Source organism: Rhea pennata, chromosome 6 (assembly GCF_028389875.1).
Source record: "Rhea pennata isolate bPtePen1 chromosome 6, bPtePen1.pri, whole genome shotgun sequence".
In the NCBI taxonomy this organism is placed as follows: Eukaryota; Metazoa; Chordata; class Aves; order Rheiformes; family Rheidae; genus Rhea; species Rhea pennata.
This window is the reverse complement of record NC_084668.1, coordinates 1,470,663-1,491,434: the sequence shown is the minus strand read 5'-3', so window position 1 is coordinate 1,491,434 and position 20,772 is coordinate 1,470,663. Positions and strand designations below refer to the sequence as shown.

The following is a 20,772-nucleotide window of genomic DNA, read 5'->3' as shown; positions in this document are numbered from 1 at the left end:
AAATGCCGTACCAAATATGTGAAGTATAAGTATGGAGATTAGCATTATTGCTTTCTTTCACTCATCTACTGCTTTCAAGGGAGGGTTTCAGGTTATTTTTACAACATCAATGTTCCATAAACCTGAGTTAATGCAGAATGATAATCTCTTCCCTTAATTCCTTACAAATAGCGTTATTTATCAGCTATTCTGCTACTTTGTATGTGACCATCATCTGTTGAAAAGCCGCATAATTGTCTATCTTATTTTGTTTACCCTTTTCAAATATTGTAGCCTGCTTTTCTTCTGCTCTTTTGAAAGTTAACCAAATGGCCACGAGAGGTATTCACACCCATCAATTTTAAAAATCCATGAAGCTAGTTATCTCAACCACACGATCCAGAAATGCCTAAATGCAGAAAATGTGTCATTGTTTTGTGATGTGAGTGCATCAACCAGCTCCTTCACAAATACATACAGAAAAATTTCCAGCCTTTTATGTATTATCTTGACAATTCAGTTTGTAGAATTTTTGCACTTAATAACATATATTTTAAATCCCTCTTATTATCTTTGACTTGCTGATGATAGGTTTTCCTCGTCTTTTTTGGTTCTTTTATCAGTTTTCTTTAAGTCATTGACTGAAGTGAAATGATTGAAGAGTGGAAAAGCCCTTTTCTTCTGTATGCTAATAATGTTCTTCACATTTCAGAAAGGATTAATGTATTACTTTCATTCCAGTTATGGTTGTGAATGATAATCTTAGCTTTGTGAGAAATGCAGGACAGGGGTGCATGTGTACATGTGTATGGGTGCACGTGTGGTTTTTAAGAGGCTGAATGATTATAGCACACGCATTACCCTTTGAAAGCCTTTGTGTATTATATCCCTACGGCCCATATTTCCAGACAGTAGATAAATAAAAATGAAAAATATTTTTTCCGGTTTGCAATTGACATTTTTCGTTCACCAGTAGGCTTATTTATAGATGTTTAGTAAGCTATTTTATTTTTGATGGAGTTTGATTCTGCCTAATACGCCTGCAGCTGCAGTCAGCGCCTTGACTACCAGGGAGTCGAGCATGTTAACTCGTGTTTATTGCAGCACGAGTAAATGCCACAGGGGCTCGTGCTCTGCCTCCGGTGGCAGGTGGTACTGTGCCGGATGAAGGCCCCAGAAATGGCTGCAGCTGCTGCCAAGGACACCCCTGACTGCCCAGGGCATCACGTACTGCAACAGATGTCCGTCACTGCCCAGGACATCCCATACCGTGGAGAACATCATTGACTGCTGGGAACATCCACGACTGTTGAGGACATCGTGTACTGCCCAGGATGTCTCTGCCTACCAAAGACATTTGCCCAGGCCATTGCTTACCACCTAGGACATCCCTGACCACTGAGTACATCCCTTACTGCTCAGGACATCATTGACTGCTGAGGACATCACGTACTGCCATGGATGTCCCTCACCGCCCAGGATATCCCATACTGTTGAGAACATTGTTGACTGCTAAGAATGTGTGACTGTTGAGGACGTTTCTGCCTGCCAAGGACATCATTGCCCAGGACACTGCTTACGGCCCAGGACATCCCTGCCTGCTGAGGACACTGCTGCCCAGGACACGGCTTACTCGTTCCAGGCAATAAATGCAAGAGCAAGATGCCAGCTGTGCACCCCAACCCAAAACATCCCGTTTTATCCCGAGCTGGAAGGTGTGGGGGGCCATCAGGATGGGGGAGCCTCCCACCAGTGGGCGCTGGGTCCTGCCCCACTGCCGTGGAGCCGGGCGGCCGGCCCACAACAACGCCACAGCCAGGGGGTCGGCCACCCGTAGGTGACGGGGCAGGAGCCGGGGGAAGGCACCAGGGATGGGGACGGTGCTGAGGGCGAGGAGGGGGCTGAGGGTGAGGAGGGCAGCAGGGACGAAGAGGATGATGAAGAGGGCACTGAGGACAAACGAGGCGCTGAGGGTGAGGAGGGGGCTGAGGGTGAGGGGGCCGAGAAAGGCGAGGAGAGTGCCCAGAGAGCACTGAGGCCCGTGAGGCGAGCACCGAGGATGAGGAAGGCGCTGAGGATGAGGAGAACAAGGAGGGCACTGAAGAGGAGGTGGACGAGAAGGGTGCGGAAGAGGGCGAGGAAGGTGCTCAGGATGATGGGAGGGAAAAGGGTGAGGAGGGCGGGTGAGGAGGGCGCGGCGGGGCCGAGGAGGGCGCGGCGGGGGCCGCTGAGGGGGGCGCGGCGGGGGCCGGTGAGGGGGGCGCGGCGCGCGGCGGCCGCTGCCTCCACAGCGCTGGGCGGGGCGGCGGGGCGGGGGCGGGGCGCGGCCGCGGCGGTGGGCGGGGCCACGGGCGGGGCGCGACGGCGGCAGCGGGCGAGGCCGGGGCGGGGGGCGTGGCCGGGGGCGTGGCCGGGGCGGAGCGCGCGCTGCCGGCGCCGCGCCGCCCCCGCCGGCGGCTCCGCGTGGGAGGCGGCCGCGCAGAGCGCTGCCTCCGCGCCCGCACGGCGGCGGCGGCGGCGGCGGCGGCGCAGCGGGGCCGGGCCGGGCCGAGCCGAGCCGGGCCGAGCCGGGCCGGGCAGGGCGGGGGCGCGCGCGCGGCGCCCGGCGGTGCCGGCGCGGCGCGTTTTGGCGCGGCTCGGCGGGGTTCGGCGCGGCTCGGCTCGGCTCATTTCGGCGCGGCTCGGCTCGGCTCGGCGCGGCGCGGAGCATGTCGGCGCTGCGGCGGAAGCTGGGGGACGAGTACCAGGTGGTGAGCACCTCGGCTAGCGGCGCGGGGCTGCCGCCGCCGCGCGCGGCGCCGCGGGGCAAGCGGCAGCGCTTCGTGGACAAGAACGGGCGGTGCAACGTGCAGCACGGGAACCTGGGCGGCGAGACCAGCCGCTACCTCTCCGACCTCTTCACCACCCTGGTGGACCTCAAGTGGCGCTGGAACCTCTTCATCTTCATCCTCACCTACACCGTGGCCTGGCTCTTCATGGCCTCCATGTGGTGGGTTATCGCCTACATGCGGGGCGACCTCAACAAGGCGCACGATGACAGCTACACCCCCTGCGTGGCCAACGTCTACAACTTCCCTTCCGCCTTCCTCTTCTTTATAGAGACTGAGGCCACCATCGGCTATGGGTACCGCTACATCACGGACAAGTGCCCCGAGGGCATCATCCTCTTCCTCTTCCAGTCCATCCTGGGCTCCATTGTGGATGCCTTCCTCATTGGCTGCATGTTCATCAAGATGTCCCAGCCCAAGAAGAGGGCCGAGACGCTGATGTTCAGCGAGCACGCGGCCATCTCCATGCGGGACGGCAAGCTCACCCTCATGTTCCGGGTGGGCAACCTGCGCAACAGCCACATGGTCTCCGCGCAGATCCGCTGCAAGCTGCTCAAGGTAGGTGCGCCACCCCGTCGTCCCCTTGTCCACCAGCGTATGTATAAATACGCATGTATGTGTGTGTGTAGTATGTATGTGTGTGTATATATATATGTGTGTGTGTGTATGTATATATATCTATATATAAAGGCTAGATTTCTTCCCTATAATGCAGATACTTTACACTTTGAATTCCTTGCTGTATGCATGTTTTTAAAGGAAAGCTTTTTGTCTTTCTGGTATATTTTTGCATTTTTAGACAGCATTGAGGCCAGCCAGCCAGAACTTCATTTATGTGGTACATAAACTTCATGGAAAACAGAACGACACGGTTATAAATTTAAAGTGCTGACTGATGCATGCACCTAAGGAAAACCGAGTGTTTATTAGCATTGCTGCCGTGGTCATGCGTGAGTGCTGAAATAAGCCGGAGCCGGCCGCGGGGGAAGGCTGGGCTTGGCGCGGCGCGTGGCCACGGCCGAGCCGGAGCCGGTCCCGGGAAGCGGCTGCGGCTCGGGCGATTTGGAAATGGAGACGGGTGAACTGCATTGCATGCAATGAGCCCTCTCCGGAACCACCCACCCTTCGGAGGGCACCGGGATAACCCGTTTCGCTGTCTCGCGGGATGAGGCCGTGCTCCCTAGGGAGCGGTTACACTGTTGCATTTATCATATGTCAGCAACAAAATGAATCACTTCAGCTACAAATTTTAAAAATAGTTTGTTTTGTTATCCATATAGAGCCTCAGAGAGAATTTTAAGTTACAGAACCCAAGCTATTAGTAAGGCACTGTAATCGAATTGCAAGCATTGCCTGAGGCTGTGGTGTGGTCTGTGTGTTTTGCAAAATCCGTAAGGGCTACAATGTCCATGTATCATGGATGGCATAGCGTTTCTGCATCGTTTTCTCCACAATTTACTTATTTTCTCCTTGCCTGTGAGGGTGACAATTTTTCCACCTGTCCCAAAGCTGCAGAGCCTGTAGGATCTGTATATTAGGATGGGTATAAATGCGCACGGAGGAGAGGAATAAAAGGGAAGGAAAACACGGCTTGTCTCTAGGTACCAACTAGCTCTGCATGTTGCCCACCAAATTTCCCTGCACCGTGTACCAGGGTTGCACCAGTTTGGGGAAGCAGTCCCGGCCTGCGGATAGACGCCCTGGCCAAAATCCAGAAACGCAGCAGAGGGAGGTCCCCTCCTTCCGCCGAGGGTGCTGCATTGGCTTTGCAGCTTCCAGAAGTGCAGCTGCGGAAGGAAAAACATCAATTTCAGTATTTCTGGAGAACCGACACTCCCTGCAAGGTCCCACATTGGCACTGCGTGGTGGAGCTGGTGCCGAGGGTCGCTGGGCAAGGTTAGGTGTAGAGCGGGCTGCAAATTTTCTCTTGGAAAAAAAAATTTCTCTTGACTTCATTTTTTTTTTTTTTTTTTTTTTTTTTAGTAGAAGGTGACTCCTTCTGGTAAAACCAATTTAAAATTGAAATCCTGGTTAAAATTTCTTGATGGGTTTTTTTTTCTGCTAAGCTCAGACTGTACTGGGGAAAAATGAATACAAAACTTTAAAGCTTGCATATTAAAGCAAAAAAGTTTTAAGTTGTGATAATAAATCTCAAAGATTTTGAAGAAGTTGGATGAAACTAAGATGTCCTGTATTTCCCTCCCAAGACTAAATCAGGTCCAAAGAGTCGCTCAAGATCGTTTTCTTTCCACAAACGTGTTAGCTCAAACAGCAAAATAGTAAATAATGTGAGTTCTTACACCTTGGCTTGGACTGAATGCTGACTTTAACTGAGGTGTGGTTGTAAGATATTTGGTTTATTTATAACATCTTAAGTTTTTTTTCTTCAAAGGTAGACTTCTCTTAAAAAACAATACAAAACAAAAAAACACAACCAACCAGCCGCCCCCCTGCCACGGGCAGGATACTTGTGCGGGTGTGTTCCACGTTTTTCCTGGATCCGGTGTGTTTACATAAAACTCGGGTAGGATGGGATCTCGGAGGCAGGTGTGGCAGATCTGGATTTTTCACCCACCAAAAAATAAAAGTGTATTTCCTAGCTGAAAGCTCAGCTCTGCCTGTGCCCAGGCGCCCGCAGCAGTGCGGCCGAGGGCGCGTCTCGGCGCCGACGCCGATGGGCAGGCGCGTGGCGCGGCTGCGCGGGTTGCGTGTCATCCTCGCATCCTGAGTAACCGGGAGGGAAGCAGAGGTAGAGGAAGGAGTAGAGACCTCTTCCTGCAGGTGCAGCTGTGCTCCCACGGAGCATTACCTTTTAAGTTAGTGGGGCTGCTCAATGTGGGAAGTTTCATGCGTGTTCATGATGCAGAGGATGCTTGAAACTCATTGCAAGTGGCAATTTAGCATTATTTTCTGCTTCCATATGACAAATACAACAGTTTGTGAAACTTTTTTTTTTTCTCTAAATAACAAACAACAGAAAATTCTGCAGTAGTTACCAGAAAGGGCTGTAATGTTCTATTCCTGCCTATTCATAACACTAAGTGGAGAAATAAAGGGCCAGAATAAAAGCAGGAGGAGGGAGCATTTGTTATGGGTTACAGTGATTACTGTTCTTATTATAGACTTACAGACTGCGACACTTAGCTTGCAGCTGAGGTACCGGCGCTGCTGCTTTGAACTTGATGTTTCTAAAAGTGCTAAAAGTGTTTTTATGGACTTGTTATGAAGCTGTTAAAATAGGGTTTAGGGACTCTTAGTGGACACCTTTAATTAAAGTGTAACAGCATTCATATCTTGAGGACTTTTGTCAAAAGAATAGTCATTAAAGATCTGAAAACTTCTTGAAGAACTGTATTTTTCCACTTATTTCTATTGACATTAGTTGCTGCTAGTCAGCTTTGGTAGAACTATACCTTGCTGGAAATGCCAGTAATTAAGCCGTTGCCGTTTGATGCAACGAGCTTTCTTCCGTGCAAAGCTGAGCCCGTCCTCCTCGGCCTACCTTAGTGGTGAGTTAGATGTGCCCGCCGCCGTCCGCGCCCGACTGCACGCGAGCTGCTCTTCGGGGAGCTCCTTGAGGGCTTGTTCTTCTCTCGTGGACGTGGCTGCAAGCCCTGGCCCGAGTAGTAGACTATCGTGTCGCAGAACGTATGTTTTGTGAAGTTCTGGTTGACTTTGACTTACCAGAGCTTCAGGTTTGGATGTCTGTCGTGTACTGGAGTGGCTGAGCTCTCGGACCGCAGCCCCAGCTTGAAGACTTCAGTCTGGGCCAAGTGGTTGTAAAATGAGCAGCCTGAATGGTATGCGGCGTGGGGTCAAAGCACGCTTCCCTCCCGGTTGTGCCGACTTGTTTTCCTTCTGCGATTCGCGTTGGCGCCTTGCTCCAAGACTCCTAAGGTAGTGAGCTGTAGTTACAGTACGATGCGTATTATAAATAATTCATACGCGCTGTGTGTGAGCAGGGCTGGGTTTCTGCCCGTTTCGCGGTCCCACGGCTGTGTGATGATTTGTTTGGATCTTGTCTCGTGTGGATGCTGGTGCAAAACGTTGGCAAGGAGATGAGCTGCTGTCAGGCTGCCCTGAGGACTGCTGTTCAGGTGGTGACTTCTCTCTTTCTCTGTCTTTTCCCTCGCCTGTTGGTCTAGTCTCGACAGACGCCCGAGGGCGAGTTCCTGCCGCTTGATCAGCTTGAACTGGATGTAGGTTTCAGCACCGGGGCCGATCAACTTTTCCTGGTTTCCCCGCTTACAATCTGCCACGTGATAGATGCCAAAAGCCCCTTCTATGACCTGTCCCAGCGGAGCATGCAGACGGAGCAGTTCGAGATCGTCGTCATCCTAGAGGGCATTGTGGAAACAACGGGTGAGTAGGAAAAAACCAAGCAAATGCTTGGTAAAACGTGTGTATCTGCATAGTTCTTATCGGTCACGATCTGAAAATTCAGTAGTTTAAACTGATGTTTAATCTAAAGATGCAATACAATTCTGTAAATGCTTCCAGACTGACAAAGTCTTACTGCCATACAAAGTGAAAATGCTTGAGCAATTTTTTTTTTTTTTTTGAAAAATTGCAAAGAAGATGCTCGCAGTGGGACTGAGAGCTCCCCGCTGGCTGCGCACGCCTGCGGTGCGGCGCGCGTGCTGGGTCTCTCTCCCGTGCACGAGGGCGGCTCTCGCCGCGGCGGTGCTGCGGGAGCCGGGGCTCGTGCCCTGGGGGAGGGGAGCGGGGCTCCTAGGAGCAAGGATCACGTGTTTAGAGGTCGTACTCAGAAAACGTTCTACCAAATTTTCGGTTCATATGTCTGCATCCCTGTGTCTCTGCTCTGTGCCACTTTTCTAATGTAAGAGGTAGTCTCCTAGAACCCAACATTGCAATATTTTAATAAATTCTGCCTAATGCCCAGTGAGGCTGGTGACAGCAGAACTGAATCACTGGTGCTTTTCAGGAAAAACTCTCACTGATATTACCATAATTTGCTTGTGTAAGGATTTGCGGGCTGACACACAGACCAGAGGATTCCAGTGCTTTCGAACAGAACTGTTTTAAAACATACGTGATGGGGGGGGGGGAAGCAAGCAATTTTATAAATAACTCATTAGAATTTTAAAACAAACTACATACAAATACAAATTGTATTTGTATCCTTCTGAATACATTTTTGTAGTGCTCAGACTTGGACATTGCACATAGAGCAAAATAATAATTGGGAGTGCTTTCTGAGTCTCTGAGTCCCAGCTCACGTAAGTTTGCAAATGTTGTGACCTAGTTTTATAAGAGGAGATGGATGTTGGATAAGATAAAGCCAAGTAAGTTCTGTCTCGATAAAATCCTTTCCATTGCTCCATGTTTTAAAGTTAAAAATTTATTTACAATAGTAAGTGGTGGAGAAAGGCGCGTTTGAGGAGGAAGGCAGCGTCGAGCTGGCATACAGCTGAGGACGGAGCGGAGGAAGAGCCGGCGTTTCCGAGAGCGCGCTGGCGGGGGCACTGAGGAGACGAAGGGCTCTCGCGCCGCGGCAGCCTTTGGCACGTGAGCTGGACGGTGTTTTTCAAGCTGCAGCGTTTTTGCTGATGTCTTTCCAGGAGATCGTTTTTACCGAGTGTGGTTCAGATGAAGAAGATAGGAGCTGACATGAAGAAGAGGCAATCTTACATAAGCAGAGAGCCCTCCTTGAAGAGAGCAGAGGTGGATGGTAATAGGTTTAATACAAAATCTGGAGGACCCTGGCGTGCGGGGGCCTGGTGCCAAGCGCGCTGCTGAAAGGCACGACCTGTCTCTGCACGCTGGTGCTCTCCCAGGAGAGCCGGTGTTACGACTCCCATCTGCCCTATGACGCACGCTCCAAAGCAGAACGCCTACGGCGAAGCCAAGGCCTCTTCCTTCTGGAAACACGCAGTCGTTCATGCTCGCGGAAACGTGCAATTTGAATTTACAACTGTGTGTTTGTGTCAAGAATAATGGGAAACCTTTCATATCGGTTACTTTCCCGAATAGGTCAGATGAGATAAAATGGATTTAATTAAAGAGGTGGTTTTCTAAGGAGTTAAATCTGATTTCTGAACACTGAAGTTAGGCTGACTAAAATTGAATAGAAACAGGCACATCATTTAAAGCAAATATAATGTGCCCCACTGATGCCAGATGCTATGCAAAATAGGTTTCTTGTATTTATGGAAATAATACGTTGCAGAAATCTTCCACCTAAGTTGCCTTAATTTATGGTTTGCTTCTAATCGCCCACAGTCACCCCAGAGCAGAAGCAATAATTTGATGGGGATTCCTGGAGTATTTTACAATAATTTGCAGCTTGCACTCTTGGATTTTTTTTTGTAGAGAAAGTTTGTAGGAGGCTTGGTCTGTTGTATTTTTTTCATTTTCAGTGTAAAATAAAGTGAGCTGCTCTTGCTATACAGTGTAAATGATGTAAGAAGTGCAATAAAAGTTTTAAATGTTTGCTGGCTTGGAAAGAGCGATGAAACAGTAGACAAGAAATAAGCTGCGTTGTTTAGAGACCAGGGTGCTGTCTTCTGTTAGGTGCGAAACTGGTGCTTGTTTTTTAGTTTATGGCTGTGAAAGTCAGTGAGTAGGCCGTAAGTCAGTGAGTCTGCAAAGGCCAGCTTTTCAGGGGAACTTATGCTGCGGGTAGCTGAAGAAGGAGCTGTGATGATATTGGTACGTCTCACAGGAGCTGAGTGAATCCTGATTAATCTGCGTGTAGTTCGGAACAGCCGTGCTGATAATGAGTCTGTAGACTGCTGGGAAGTAGGTTGGCGGAAGATTAAGTAAACTGTGCTTGATTTGCAAATGAACCAGAGTTAGAGCCGTGAGCGCCTGAAGTTTGAACTGAATCTGGTGTGACTTGCACTGGAGAGGGCTTGGGGGTTTATTTTGTCTGGTCTCGCCTGTCCCCAGGAGGAACAGGCAGCACCTGAACACGGGCAGGCTGAGCGGAGACGAAGTTTGAATTACTTGCAGACAGATGGGACATTTTTGTGCTGCAACCGTCAGCTCAACAAGCCTGGTACTTCCTCCGGCCCGGGGACGGCCGCCGTAGACTTAGCGGTGTTGCGCTGTCTCTTGAGCCCCAAAGTACGGCCACGGTGACGTGTTAATACTGTTGGAAGTGGTGTTGCTTTTAGTTGGGGTGCAAGCTATGTAAGGAGGACAGCAACCTCCGCTGAGCGAGTCTTCCGTACATCCGCTTTCACTGAGGGTTTCCAGTTGCAGGATAAAACAAAGCTTTCCCAGAGGGCGAAAGCCTCGAAAGCCTTCCTACCGTTCTGCCCAAAACGCTGCCTTTGTAGCAGTTATCCATTACTCTGCATGGAAAAAAAAAAAACATCAGGAAACATTTTATGTCATTCATTTAAAAAATCTGAAATTGAATTGGATTTTAACATTCATAAGACTACATTTCAATATTAGAGGACAGCGAAAATGGATGAATTTCTATAATTACCCAGTCCTGGCATTTGGTTTCTTTCCTGAGGCAAGAGATATCTAAAAGTCAAATTTAATGATGCCCTTTTCTGTGTTGCTGAATTTCCTTAGACTGTTCTGCTGGCTGGCTGTGTGCTGCAGTAGACCAAGGTAGTGTTCTCCATTAGGTAGTCCTCTGTGAAATACTGCCTAGAAGCTCCTTTTCTGAATTTAAAATTGGACTCCAGCTTTAATGCTTCCATATGAAAACTGTTAATGTCACTCAAGTATCTTCCTTCGCAAGTGATGAAATCCATACTGAGCAGAGCAGTCGTTTTAGGAGTAAATTTCATTCAATATTGGATGCACTTTTTTTGCTTCAGTTCTGTGACTACTGACTTGACAAGTCAAGTCAATGCAGAGGATCTGATTAAAATAGCATGGTTTCTGAACTTAGATATCAGCCAACCTCATAATACAGCCAATTTTCTAAAGTTGCTGTCTTATTATCGTTTTTTTTTATAAAATTGACTTGGAGAGCATCGATACCATGGAGATGAATTGCTTTTCAGGCCATAGAAACACAGAGCAAATGAGTTGTGCTGCTCGCTCTCCGTTGGGAAGTCCTTGCAGTCTGCTTTAGGTGAGCTGACCTTGCTCGGGTTGCGTTAGGCTCCCACCACGAATATCTGGTAATGCTGCGAGGTCAGCATATTTAGTATTCATCAGTTCTTCAACTTAATAGTATCACATAACAATAATATTACGTTATGGCATACTCTAAGCGTTTCTTTTTTTCTATTCGTGTAGAAATGGCAGAAATGGCCTACAGTCTGGAACAGAATGAGGAAGAAACGCATGTAGAAGTAAACGCAGAATGCTGGTTCTACCAAGAGAAATTAAGAGATAATTAGAGTCACTGGAAGGGTCGGGGGGCTGATGCAGGGTGAGCCCCGTTGGAAACGCAGCCGTTGAGCAGGGGACGTTCGCCCGGCTGCGCTTGCTGACAGTCTCAGAGCTGTGAGAGCGGCGTTTGTCCGTCCCGCGAGACGGACAGAGCGCTCTGGAGTAATACTACGCCAAGTAATATTATGCTAGCATAGCAGTAGTTTAGGGAAAATGATTCTTTTTATTATGCCATTTTTCATGTTATGCTCGTAAACATCCTTCCCTTGCTTGTTTTCAAGCCCTGAGGACTATGCCCTTGTCCGGCTCTTGGCCTGGTGTGTGCGGTGGTGTTGGCTTTCTGTAGATGAGCACGAGTTTTCTTCCATATTCATTTGTCACAGAACTTTTGAACCTCTTTAGATTTACATTGCCGTGGAAAAGGAAGGACGAGTCCGCGCCAAGCAGCTCCCGCGTACGAATGCTGTATTGTACAAAGAGGGAGCGCAGGTATTTGAGCCCTTTCGTGCGATGGGGAAAGAAAAAAGACGGACAGGTATCTCCGTGACACTGTGTTTTTTAAATGTTTGCAAAGAACTGCAGGAGAAAGGCAGCCCTAGCTAGCACTCATGTTGCAGGACTATTTCTCCAGACCATTTTCTCCAGGAATTTGTAAACTTTGCAGGGAAAAGCTGTGCTCCCCTATGTCTGTAGGCAATAAGCATACCAGCTGCATTGCTGTCTGGCTGGGGCCAGGGTGTGAATGTCTTGCAAGTTTTAAAGAGTATTAGAATATGTTATTAGAGTATTTCTCACTCTAATACCTTTGATTTATTATGATAAGGACTTGGAAGTCCTATTAGTATCTGGTTTGGAGTGAGCTCTGTCTTCCAACAGAGTTAAAGCCGTTCTTCGTTTTCTTTAGCAGGTGCTTCTAAAGTTTTTTTTTTCCTTTGCCTTTTTTTTTTTTTGTTTTAGTCAGTTAACTTCTGGTATACAACATTACCAAGTACTTCAGAGAACTGGTAAATATATACAATAAATTTCATTTTCACTGTCTGCAGGGACACTAAAAATTTTCTGGAGAACTCTAATGAGTTGGTTAAGTGGGATCTTCCTGCTTATAAATCCCTCTTGGCTGATTAAAATCACCATTTCTAGTACCTTCTCTCCTTAAATCATATAAAATGATTTTTAATAGATGTCATCCAACTTGATTTAATTAAATTTGCTGCCTAGTCACTGAAACTTCAACTTCTTGAAATACAAACACTTCTATATCCTTTCCTTACCCCCTTTAATGACAGCTCTTGGGTGGGTTAGAGAATAAGACGTGGTATATTTTTTAAATTCCTAAGTATTACGATACGTCAGCGTTCCAGGAGAACAACAGATAAAGGTGGAAGAAAAATACCCTTTAACAGCTATGTTGCTTTTCAAAATTCAGAATGGTTCATACGGCTAGTAGGTGATTGGTCATCACTTAGGGTTATTTTTTGGTACGTGTTGAGCCCCTGCATTATTAGACCACATATAATTTTGAAGTACACTCAGAGCATTGGTTTTCGCAGACTTGTGCGTTGTCCTGGTTTCGTGTTCTTGTGCGGAGCGTTTTAAGCTCCGTTGTCGGCACTGGAACAGCAGCATTTTGGGATGCTGCTAGTAGGGGGGGCGGTTCTGACCCGCGTGCCGGATGGCCCTCGGAGGTGCGGGGTGCGCCCAGCAGCGTGGTCCTCAGGGCCGGAAACGCGTGCGGGAGCGCGGCACGCGAGCCCCTTCGCCGGGCGCCCGAGACGAGCTTGGGAAGCCTGCAAACGCCGCGCTCGGAGGAAAGAGATCAGGCAGCGCGCCGTGCTTTTCCATCAAACCGTCAGAAATCGAGCCCGGTGCCCGCGTCTTGGTTTTTCCCTTGGGTAATTTCTGCATTGGTGAGATCCATTCAGCAGTAATTATGGCTTGTATAAACGTTCAGTGTTTTTTAGTGATAATAAAGCGATCAAGGTTCTGCGAAAATGTAGCAGAAGTTATTGGGAGGAACACCTGGAAGACAACAGTTTGGTGACCGTGTCCCTTATGTAACTTGCAACCCTTTTATTTTCGGTAGTGTCCGCCTCCTCCTGCGTAAGGCAGAAATTCCCTAAAGCACTGATTTTACTGCATAGAGCTTCCGTGGTTCTTTCTGCCTTTTTTTTTTTTTTTTCTTAGATCTCCTTTAAGATAGATTAGAGAAAAACGGTAGTGGTTTGAATCTGAGGCTCTGTATGAGCTTTCCTTTCACCGTATAAAATCTGAGTAACTAGTGATTCATCAAAAGTCCTGGCTTTGTAAAAATACTGCTGTTCGTACTTAATCAAACAGAACATTTTTCTTGAATGAGCTGCCTAGTGTCGATCAAAAGTACCACAAATGATCCTTACACAATCTGTCTACACGCGTATTTCAGTTTTTTTCGTGAATAGGTATTGGCGGGATAGGCACGAGTTAGAAATCTCTAGCAGTGACGTGTGCAACGATCTAGAAAACACAGGGGCACTAAAACTTGATCTCGGATATAAATCTGCGCAGCGCCTTCAGGAAATCGAACGCCTCGGCCAAGGAAAGCGCCGGTGCGCGGTCCCGGGAGCGCCTGCGAGCCGCAGCCCTTCGCGTGGCGGAGCTCGGCTTCCCGAAACGGCCCTGGACTGCCCCTCTCGGAAAGTCAGAAAGCGGCGAGGAGCCTCTGCGGCGCTCGAACGGCGGTGTTTCGCTCCGGGAGTTCGTGAGGTGATAAGCAGAAATTGGGGGGCTTAATTTTATTCTTATCATCGTATCATCATCACTGTGTCTCCTACTGAGCTGTATGAATGATTCAGTGATTTTCATGCTTCTGGACAGAAAAAAGCTTCGGCTAAAATAGCCTCCGTATGGGAGTTACAAGAATAGCTCTGTGGGTCTGTGGGAAGAAGGGCTTAAAGAACTATTCAAGTCATATATGTGTGTGTGCGTGTGTATATCTATGTATATATAATATAAATATATTTTTGAAGTACATCAGAATTTGGGTTTGAATCATGATGAGTTTGAGCAGAGTTTCTCTGTCCTGGCGTGGGATTCGGGCGCTGCAGAAGGTTATCCTCCGAGCTCTCAGCACGAAGGTTATTCTGAAATAGTTCCAACAAAGAATGAGAATACTTGTCTGAGGATGGCTAAATTTTATCTCAATTCAGAAAGTGTGTTACTTGCTGCTGCAGACTGAATGACTGCTTTTGCCCCTTTTCATATTTTTAATAGCTGTTTCCACGGTAGTTTTACTTCGGGTTTACCACGAATCACTGACGCAACGTGGTTGCCCGAGGAGGAGCAGCTTGGGGTCGGAGTTTCTGCGTTTGCTGAACTGGTCAGCTCCTTGCAGAGATGAAATCGGCCACAGTGACGTGTGCGGGTATTGCTCCGGCTCGGGTCTGCGTAGGTCGGTTGCCTGGTTGCTTTGAAGACCCCTCTCGTTGTTGCGTCTACGCAGAAGTCTGTAAGCCGCGGGAAGCTTTACGTCCGCAGCGGCTGCCTCCGAGGGCCGCCCTCCCTACCCATTTTCCGATATAGTCTGTCCTTCTCAGATTATTTTCTCCAATTTGTCAATGTTATTTTAATGTTAAGTTTAGAATTTTAATTTAATCGGGTATTCTATTTTTTCTTCCTGTTCAAAAGTCCCGTTCCTCTGCCTTAGGAGGAAAGCGAGTTGATTTGACCTGATTTGCTCTGACAGATCCAGTTACGCCCTTGCTCGTCGCCTTGCTATCTTTTAGCTGATTAAGCCTGGTTATTTTGTACAGCGTTCGGTGGTGTTTTGAGGCTCTCCTGGCCGGGCTGTCGTTGCTTGCCTCCTGCCTTGTCCTCCTGTGCACACGTGGATCCTGTGCTTGCCCTTCTGCGCTCCTCTGGCATCTCGCCCACCCGCCGCTGGGGTTTTTATTTATTTTATAGCGGAGTCATCACTGCAGCCAGTGCTCAGAGTACTTGAGGACAAATTTTTTGAGGCCTAGGCAGTTTTGAAACATCTAAAATACTTAAAATAATTTCTACCCTCCTTTGTGGTATCCAGAGTTTCCATTTTAGCCACCTGATCAGAGCTAAACTTTTTAGTTTGCTGACGCAGGAAAGGCACTAAACACTTCAGTCATCTTGGGATCGCATTTTATTACCCTTTTCTCTCTACTCATCAATGAGTTTTTCTTTGCTTAGTTCTCATTTAACTGTGTATTCCCTTCGAGTGACTCGTGATTTTAGAGTACCAGAAAGCTGCGGTAGTTGCAGTCGCTTCAGTAAAGATGCGGCTGTGTTGGAAGATTTGATGGTGAGCAGTGTCCTTCATTCTTCAGATGGTTTTTCTTACTGTTAAATCCTCTGTTACAAAACCAAAAATGTTTATTCTTTTGCTTGAGAAGGCAACTCTGAAGACATGAATTGCAGAAGTGGTCATTGCTGGAGCTAGTAGCCAAAATCCTAACCATTCATATAAATAAATATAAAACTAATTTTACCCTACTTCACAGTAAGCTGTTAGAAATATCCAGCATACTAGCAAGGAGCTGCCTTTGGAGCTGTTTCTAAACCGACACTAATCAGGTGATTTCTTACCTCTTCTGCTTTGATTCATCAGCTCCTTCCAGCTCAGGACTCATGCTTGGCTGTCGTGCTAGCTGTAGAGGTATAGCCACAGCTGAATATAATTCGCATCCTGCTGTTTATCACAGTATATAAGCACAAGTTTTAAGCAATCTGCCATAATTCAGAAGAGCGTGAATTGGATGCAGCCAAACTGTATACTAGAAAAAACTCCCAGCCGCCGGGGTACACAATTACATGTCACGTAACTTGTAGTGTTTTCCTAAATACCGCACCTCTGCGATAGCAAGGGATGGTTTGCCCAGCAGTATCGTGGAAGAGTTCCTGTGTCTGCACTGAACTGAGCTTACCTGGGATTTCATCAGTCGGGAGGTGGCGACTTTCTCCCGAGGGTGAAAGGGGAACGGCGGAGGGAAGGGGGGAGGAAGGACTCTGACCTTCCAGCGCTCCGGACGTTCGCCTGACGCCGCGGGGTGCCACGGGCTCTTGCTGAGAAGGGTGGTAATGGCAACTGCATGTGATTATTAAGTCTTTTAGGAGTTTCCAAGATTCATCTGGATTGTCAAAGTTCTGCATGTGTTCCTCAAAAGAAAACATGCTTTGGATATTATGTAGTCTAACGCTTTCTAATCTTTGCAAGATCACTCAAATACATATTATTTAGCAAAGTTAAATAATAAAATAACTATATATACTTACCTTTATTTCAATGTGGAAGTATGAATAATGCAGAAATCTGCAGAACGAGGCTGGCATTGCCCTAGCACAGCTCCGGAGGCTGCTGGAGCTGCAAAGGCAGCAGCCTTGTCAGCAGGTGAGCTCCAAGGTTGTTTTTCTTTGCCCACAGATCACAAAATTGTTCAGCTGAGGCTTTGTAATTTAGGCTGCGCTGCTGTATCTGGCATTTAGCGTGTGGGTATTGGCAGGCTGCAGGGGAAGGCCACGTCCTCGTGGCAGCTGGCGAGCGTGCGTGCGCACGTGCGTGTGCACGTGCGTGTGTGTGCCAGGGGAGCAGGGAATGCCTGGGAGCGCGGGAGCCAAACCACATGGCGTTGCACCAAAAATACTCGCTGTGGTAAGGACTGGTTGTGGGATTTGCTCTGATTTGCTACTGCAGTTAGCAAGGTGACGTGGCCCATTTAATGCTGATGTCTCCCAGGGTCTGCGAGATCTCGTATTCGTGTGCTCTGCTGTTGCTCTTCGCTCGTCGCAGCCTTTAGCTGTGTGATGTCTCTGTAGTAATTACATAGCGATGATGCTTTTTTATTTTTATCAGAGTATGAGAGTTAAAATCTGCAGTGCAGAGAAAACCAGTGCTGTTAAAGATATTTTAGTTAACTGCCATGGTAGAAAGCTTTTTGCAGAGATGCATTTCTGCCATTAAGTACAGAAATACGTTTTCTATCTTAATTTCTGTGACTGCAGCCAAGACCCTTAAAGTTCGTTCTGTTTGCGACTCTCTTCGTAGCAGAACCTCAGCGTTGAAACTACTGGTTAACGCAAGAGACGACGCGGAAGTGTCAGGAAGGAGGAGGAACGTGACCATCTCCCCTGTTGTGCAGGTGCAGCATTGCCCAGTTTGAGTGGTTTGTGTAGCATTTCTGCAGGCGTTTTCTAGGACGGGGACGCGGTTCCTGTGTGCTGCTCTCACCCGCGCAAGCCTGGCGCTTCCGATCACCGCGTCTGCCGTCGAGGTCGGGCTATGCCGTCGAGGAACCTGCAGCACCTGGGCTTAGGACCGTTTTTTGGCCATAAGATCATAGAGACTTGTAAGATTAAGAGACTCCTTCGTCAGTCTAAGGGCAACCTTCTTGATCTTGGTGGGGAAAAATAGATTAAAATATAATGAATATGTAGTATTACTTAAATATCAGCAAGCTTTTATGTCTGGCCAAACTGCACATAGAGATGGAACAATTTGAGAAGGCACATTCCTGAAACCATTTAAAGAGAGGTCTCCTACCCAGCAATCTGTATTGTAGATTTTGATTAACAGGAATGGTAAGGATTGTTGAGGGTTGCAGGATCCAGTAAGCTTGTTCTTATTCTTTGTCTGGTGTTTATTATTTTAGATTATCCTGAGCTTTTTCAAGTCAGGCATGCTCAAAAATACTGTTCTCACCACAGTGAGAATTTAAGGAGAAAGACCAGTGTTTGGGGTAGGACAGGTGGCCTATTTTGGTATGGTAGGCAATGCGTCAAACGAAGTCTCGAGACATCAGAGATCTCTTTGAAACAACTCCTTTGAGCACTGGCACAAATTCAGCTTGTGGGGCTAATCTGCCCCTATGTTTCCGTGGCTGAGATGGGTCGGTCACATTGGTGCTGATTCAGATGCAGCTCGGGTAAAACCCGGGTCAGCTTGGTTTCGGCAAGGCTGCGCTTCTGACCTCTTGGTCTCCACCCCTCGGCTTTAATGCCGAACAAGAGATACAGCGCTCAAAAATGCGAAGCGCCAGAGCGTTGCTCGAGCGCACTCCCCCGGGTGCGGTGTCGCGAGCTCCGCGTTTTGCATGCCTCTTGGCGCCGCTGCCCAGCGTAGCATTATAAATAGCTAGTTCTATTAATACAGCTGCAAATGGGTGAGAATTACAAGAGCAATATTTCTAAGATACTGCATAAAGTGGAGACATTTAAAAGAGAATAAAGAAAACTATTTTTTTCCAATAGTAGGAAAAAGATTTTTAAATGCAGCCTCTATGGCAGAATTTAACTGTTAATGAAGACATGTCTCCCAACATATTGATGTCTTGCATAAAAGATTCAATGATATATTCTGTATATGTATCATAACATGTATTTTAAAATAGAGATCGTTTAGTGAGCGAAGTCATGGCCAATGCCTACAATTTTTTTTTAATTCTGGGAGTCGTTCCAGCAGACTTCTCCAGCACACAGTAAGCAAACCAGTCTCTCCCTTCGTGGTATGCTTAAACTCATTTACAGATTGTTTTCGTTAAAAATTCTTAGACCTTGTATGCTGCTGTGTAAGTTAGCACCTGGGCAGTCTAATGTGGGTGGCTGTCTGCTGGACCCTTGAGGACGTGTTTCTGGTGTATGTACTGCCTGATATTTCATGGCTGTGCCTTAAGTGGAAAGAAGGCAAAAGACAAAAATCGGTGTGTTGTTGTCGTAACTGACTAAGAAAGGAAAGAGGGAAGAGCTCCCTGGGATGAGGGAAGAAGGGGAGAAAGACAAGGACTGTTTGAGGAGCCAGCAAAAAGTAGAATTAAAAATACTAGATTTGGTTAAGGTAAAGAATTGTCAGCCAGGTTTGTCTCATGGTGGTCTGCTTTTTATTAATCATGGACTTTCTTTTATTCAATCCTCTTTGTTTCAGTAAGAAAAATCTGTGCTACTCGGTATATGTAGTTTTTTGAGTCATCGCTGCTGGGTGACTGCCTCGGCGAGGACGAAATTGTTCGGATCGTCTTGAACGTCGTCGTCGTTTTGCGGGGACGGTCCCGTTGGAGAGGGCCGGGGGACCCGCGGTCGGGAAGGGGCGCGGAGCGCAGCCCGCCGGCGCGTTCCCGCGCTCGGTGCCCGTCCCGTCGCCCGGTCCCGCCGCGGCCGCAGCTGGAAGGGGTGCGCGGGGCTGGCCGGTTACGGGAGGGACCTGCTTCCCCCGAGAAAATAAGTCCTAAAAGCAAGAAAGAGCATCTGTGTCCTCCGTGTCGTGTTGCAGGGCTGAATGTTTTGATGTTGGAAATAATGGGTGCAGATCCTGGAAAAACCCTACTCTTTGCGCTCCATAACCGGAAAAGAACAGGAATAAACTCGCGTGAGTTCGTTATTCACGGCTGTAGAGTCAGGAGCGATTTGTTGTTGCCTCCTCAATATTGCCCCGGCTCTGCGCCGCCCGGGGTGCAGCTCGGACAGCGAGCTGGGCAGGGGAGAGGTTGTGCCTCGTCAGGCGAAAACCCTCGTTTCGAGAGTCTGCTGTTGCTAGAACGTTTTTTCTGGACTCTGCGAACGTGAGACCTGGCAAACTGCCTGCCCCGTAAGGCGGCCTGCCCCATCAGAAAGCAGAAGCCGGCTCCCGCGCGGAGGCTGCGCTGGGGGCTGCAGCGCGCCGCCCTCGGCCCCGTTACCTCTGCCCCAAGGCTCAGGTCCCCCGTGCGTTTTCGGAGCCGTCGTCGTGTCGACGGCCTCTGTGTTTACGGCAGCGCAGAGCCTCCCGGTGCAAAAAGGCGGTTAGATGCTCCCCGGCGCACCGGGTGGCTCAGCTCTTCGCCCTGTGCGTTTTGCCCTTTTAAAAATCATCTTGCTCATTTCTAGGGTAGCTGGCACCATCTGTGTCCTGGATTTTCATTCTTTTTTTTTTCTGCAAAATCTGAAAAACGCTGGAGAGCAAGTACAGATTTAGACTATGCTGGAAAAATGAACTTAACGTAAATGGAATAATTAAAAGACAATTAGGTGACAATCAAATTATAGAGTATTCATTTTCTGCCTTTACATGAAGTAGTAATAGTAAAGAAATTAAATCTAGAAATGAAAATGAAATGTCTTTTTCAACAAAGTGAATAAATCAGTGTTCGTCAAAATAGGACGTGTGATATTGTGTTTCAGTAGTGCACCCTTTTATGACTGGTTTGAAAGCATTTGCAGTTAGCCTGCCAAGTTGGCGTATGGAATTTGTGTTGACGTTTTACATTGTTTCCCACTGCTTATTCCTTTTTTTTGACTGCAACCCAATAGGAGTCTGTCAAAAAAGCAATCTATTTTAGTATAGTTTGTTTAGTAGAGCTTTAGAATAGATGTGTAATTGTCTTGCTTTTCACTCTGTTATCTGATTTGGGAATGTCTGGTATCTCCTCCAGCAGTCAGCGCAGTTTATTGCTACTGAAAAGCAGTGACAGAGCAATGACTCAGTGTGGTACTTGAAAATATTAATGCAAATCAAGTTTTGGGACGCATGATTGAGTGGAGGTCTATTAACATTTATAGTGGTTTCATATTTACAAGAGTGGATTTATTATAAAGATGAGAAAAATTAAATTCAATAGGATTAAGAAAACATAATAAAGTGAATGTTTTAGACTAGTCTGCTGCTGAA

General features: G+C 47.6%; 1 protein-coding gene and 1 long non-coding RNA gene across 5 annotated transcripts in view; one reads left to right on the top strand and one right to left on the bottom strand.

Annotated features, from left to right (window-relative positions):
* The first annotated feature begins 2,653 nt into the window (after nucleotides 1-2,653).
* The window catches only part of KCNJ3 (potassium inwardly rectifying channel subfamily J member 3), a 41,256-nt gene continuing 23,137 nt past the window's right edge, over nucleotides 2,654-20,772 (top strand). The window contains exons 1-3 of one of the 2 annotated variants that reach the window (XM_062578190.1): nucleotides 2,654-3,365; nucleotides 6,953-7,169; nucleotides 8,390-9,232. In XM_062578190.1, coding sequence (XP_062434174.1) covers nucleotides 2,688-3,365; nucleotides 6,953-7,169; nucleotides 8,390-8,421 — 927 coding nt within the window. In that variant the 5' untranslated portion in view covers nucleotides 2,654-2,687 and the 3' untranslated portion in view covers nucleotides 8,422-9,232. Of the gene's footprint in view, nucleotides 3,366-6,952; nucleotides 7,170-8,389; nucleotides 9,233-20,772 lie in introns of those variants that run through there. The other variant, XM_062578189.1, reaches the window with a different exon arrangement.
* LOC134141787 (uncharacterized) lies at nucleotides 15,277-16,613 on the bottom strand. Of its 3 annotated transcripts, none has more exons than XR_009958725.1 (3): nucleotides 16,413-16,613; nucleotides 15,726-15,828; nucleotides 15,277-15,491 (listed from the first exon to the last, which is right to left on the bottom strand). It is a non-coding gene; the product is annotated as an uncharacterized LOC134141787 (long non-coding RNA). The 3 variants fall into 3 exon arrangements; XR_009958723.1 differs by having other exon boundaries at nucleotides 15,726-15,787; XR_009958724.1 differs by lacking the exon at nucleotides 16,413-16,613 and adding an exon at nucleotides 16,151-16,206 and having other exon boundaries at nucleotides 15,726-15,787.